Source organism: Equus przewalskii, chromosome 11 (genome assembly GCF_037783145.1).
Source record: "Equus przewalskii isolate Varuska chromosome 11, EquPr2, whole genome shotgun sequence".
Classification (NCBI taxonomy): Eukaryota; Metazoa; Chordata; class Mammalia; order Perissodactyla; family Equidae; genus Equus; species Equus przewalskii.
Genome location: NC_091841.1, coordinates 17,017,632 through 17,020,946, shown reverse-complemented (window position 1 = coordinate 17,020,946; position 3,315 = coordinate 17,017,632). Strand labels below are relative to the sequence as shown.

Genomic DNA, 3,315 nt, shown 5'->3' with positions numbered 1-3,315 from the left:
AGCTAAATCATTTCTCAATGCATAGATGACAACTATCTAGAAAGGAAGGGGTCTTACAAATTATTCAAATTAATATACTAACAGTTAATAATAGCTTTATTGTATTTCACCTGCCAGAGACCTTTCCATTCTAACAATACCCTTCTCCCATGAAATAAAGCTCCTACTGCAGAATTTCAGGCATTGGAATGAGCATAATGGGATGGGGGAACCAAATGAAGTAAAAAAGATTTTCCAGGATTTCCACAAGAACACTTTGATGGGGAAGGACAAAGAAAAGCATAATATTCTGTCTCCTGATGCCATGATCTTTCCACTTACCACAGAGTCGTAACACAGAGAGATAAAGCGAGTGATTCAAAGTTTCACAGGTAGAAGATAATAGGCTGGAAATTCCAGTCCAAGTGGACTAAACTCTCTGAAGTCTATGCCTTTGCAGTACAGACTACTGAAGAAAAGAAGGAAAGTACCTTAATTTTAAACATTTTCCAAAATACACACAGCTATGAAGGGGTTACGATTGATATCATGGATAACAGGGGCTCATCTGAAACGAACAATAAAAAAATATATAAATAAGTTAACTTTTGCTCTATTCCTTATAAGTGACCAAAATCAGAACGCATATTTGGTTAGCCTGGTCTTACTATTTTTTTTTTTCAAATTTTCATTTTCACTGCATCCCTGAGTTCACTTTCTTGCCCCACAATCTCTTCATGATATTTTTCACCTCTGCATTTCTGAGTGTGTAGATGATGGGGTTCAGCATGGGGGTGATGACTGTATAGAACACAGCCACCAGTTTGTCCACAGTGAAGGTGGAGGAGGGTCTCATGTAAAGGAAAATGGCAGGTCCAAAGAACAAGATGGCCACTGTGATGTGAGAGGCACAGGTGGAGAGGGCTTTGTGCCTCCCCTCTGCAGAATGGTTTCTCAAGTTGAACAGGATGACAATATATGAGGACACCAAGATGAGGAAGGAGAAGACAGAGATTAAACCACTGTTGGTCAACACAATAACCCCCTCCACAGAAGTGTCAGTGCAGGCAATCTTGAATAAGGGATGGAGGTCACAGAAGTAGTGGTCAATCACATTGGGACCACAGAAGGGCAATTTGACAGTGACCAGGATCTGGGCCACAGAGTGAATTATGCCCCCAAGCCAGGAACCAGCCACCAGAAGGTGACACATCAGTCGGCTCATGATTGTTGTGTAATGAAGGGGTTTGCAGATGGCCACATAGCGGTCATAGGCCATTACTGTGAGAAGTAGGATCTCAGTTACTCCAAAAATGTGAAAAAAGAATATCTGAACTACACAGCCCTCCAGGGAGATGGTTTTAACCCTGACAAGTAAGTCTGAGATGAATTTAGGGGCAACAGTAGAGGAGTAACTGACCTCCACCACGGACAAGTAACTAAGGAAGAAGTACATTGGGGAATTCAGACTCTTACTGATGCTGACAGTCACAACGATGAGGCCATTGCCCACCACGGTGGCCAAGTACATAGGAAGAAACATTACAAAGCACACTCTCTGTATCTCTGGATCCTGGAAAAGACCAGTTATAATTAACTTAGTCACATTATTTGTACTCGCCATGAAATTCATTCAGATGTACTGGATGTGAACCACTGAGAAACCTGCAATAAAACAAACACTGATTATAACCAATTTGCCTTGTTTATAACACATTAGACGGTGTCACCCATTTTACCATACTCTTCTCATGATATCATTCATTTAGCCAATATTGAGCCAATACTCACTCAGCATTAAATATTAGCAATCTAACAAAAGTTTACACTTTAGAAAATGAAGGCTCAGAGAAATGGTTATTTACCCAGAATCCCACTAAAAGTGGTAGATGTTTAGACTTAGAACCAAGCTTTCTGCTTTCAGGCAGGATTCTTTCTAATTCACTACAAGATATTCTGAATTTGTGGTCCATTCAAGTTCATAGCCTACATTTTTATTATCTTTCTTGCATTTTGATAGCTCTCTCCTATTGAGGAATCCCCATGACATACTTCTGCTCCTAAATTTCTTCTTTCCTTCATCACTACCTCAGGGTATCGTCTTCCCATTGATAATTCTTCCTTTTCCAAAAGGTCCTCTGTATTATTCACTCATCTATACTAGTCCTCAACTCATGTGAGATTCTTTCATTAATCATGCAGCTTCAATAAGTATATTTATATGATAAATGCTCAAATTCTCTGGGGACAATTCAACTTACTAGCTTCTCTCCATCATTTCACTATTACATTTATACTTCTTGTCCCACAGCTCAAACTACCGAGAGACCCTGAATTCACAGTTTGTCCCTTAGAATATTGTTATAGCTGGCCAGACTGCTTGTTCTGGTTCCAGGCTGGTAGCCAGCAGCAAAATATATGCTAACAAGAGTGAAAATTTCTCTTTAAGTTACTCTTTTAGAACAGATACATACTGGGCATCTCTTATACATCTATACACCCCACAGACTATACAAAATAAACACAGATCACAATGCCTACTCAAGTTAACAATATCATGTGATAAAGCAGTATTTTCTAGATTAAGGTGCCACATTAGGAGTTCTTTTTAACTAATCTGATCCATGAGAAACAATGATGAAAAAATGTGAACTTCTTGAATCTCCGCTATAAATTTTATCCTCACTGTTTTTACCCCTATTTCTGATTTCATGATGAAATTTTTAAGAAATGTACTTTTGAAAGCTAAAAACACACCAAAACAATAAGGACTATAATCACAATGATATCAAAAGATAGTGATGTGGGCAGTTGGAAACAAAGTAGTGTGTGTCAGAATCCCTCAGGGAAGGACCCATGCTGGAGTTTAAAAGTAAATGAAGTTATTGAACCTTCAAAATAATTTTAAAAATAGTGTTCTGGAGCAAGAAAAGTACTAGAGAAAGAGTCCATGAGATCTCAGAGATTCAGAGTATCCTTGATGCTTGCCTTTTTAATCCCTGATTTGGTCCAACATGTACTTTGGCTTCAGAGAAAGCCCCTTATTCCTCAAATAAATACTCCTTCTTGCCAACGTCATTTGAATGAGTTTCAGTTTCACATAAGAAAAACACTCTAAAATGTTAATTTAAGGAAAATAAAAACAAAAATAAAGCTGAAGAATACTAGTAAGAATAAAAGTTCTAGATGCAATTACCAGTTAAAAACACAACTGAAAACGATTTCATATTTAGTCGCCAAGATTTTTTTTAAATAAAGAGCACTTAAAAATGTGAATACTTATGCAGAGAAAATCATATAATTCTACTGGAGGACATGAAGGAATGCAGGTATAAT

General features: G+C 37.8%; 1 protein-coding gene across 1 annotated transcript; it reads right to left on the bottom strand.

Annotated features, from left to right (window-relative positions):
* Positions 1-673: 673 nt before the first annotated feature.
* Positions 674-1,612, bottom strand: LOC103544021 (olfactory receptor 4B1-like). Its single transcript, XM_008510873.2, has one exon. It carries the CDS (start codon positions 1,610-1,612, stop codon positions 674-676), a length of 939 nt encoding a protein of 312 aa, XP_008509095.2.
* Positions 1,613-3,315: the final 1,703 nt, after the last annotated feature.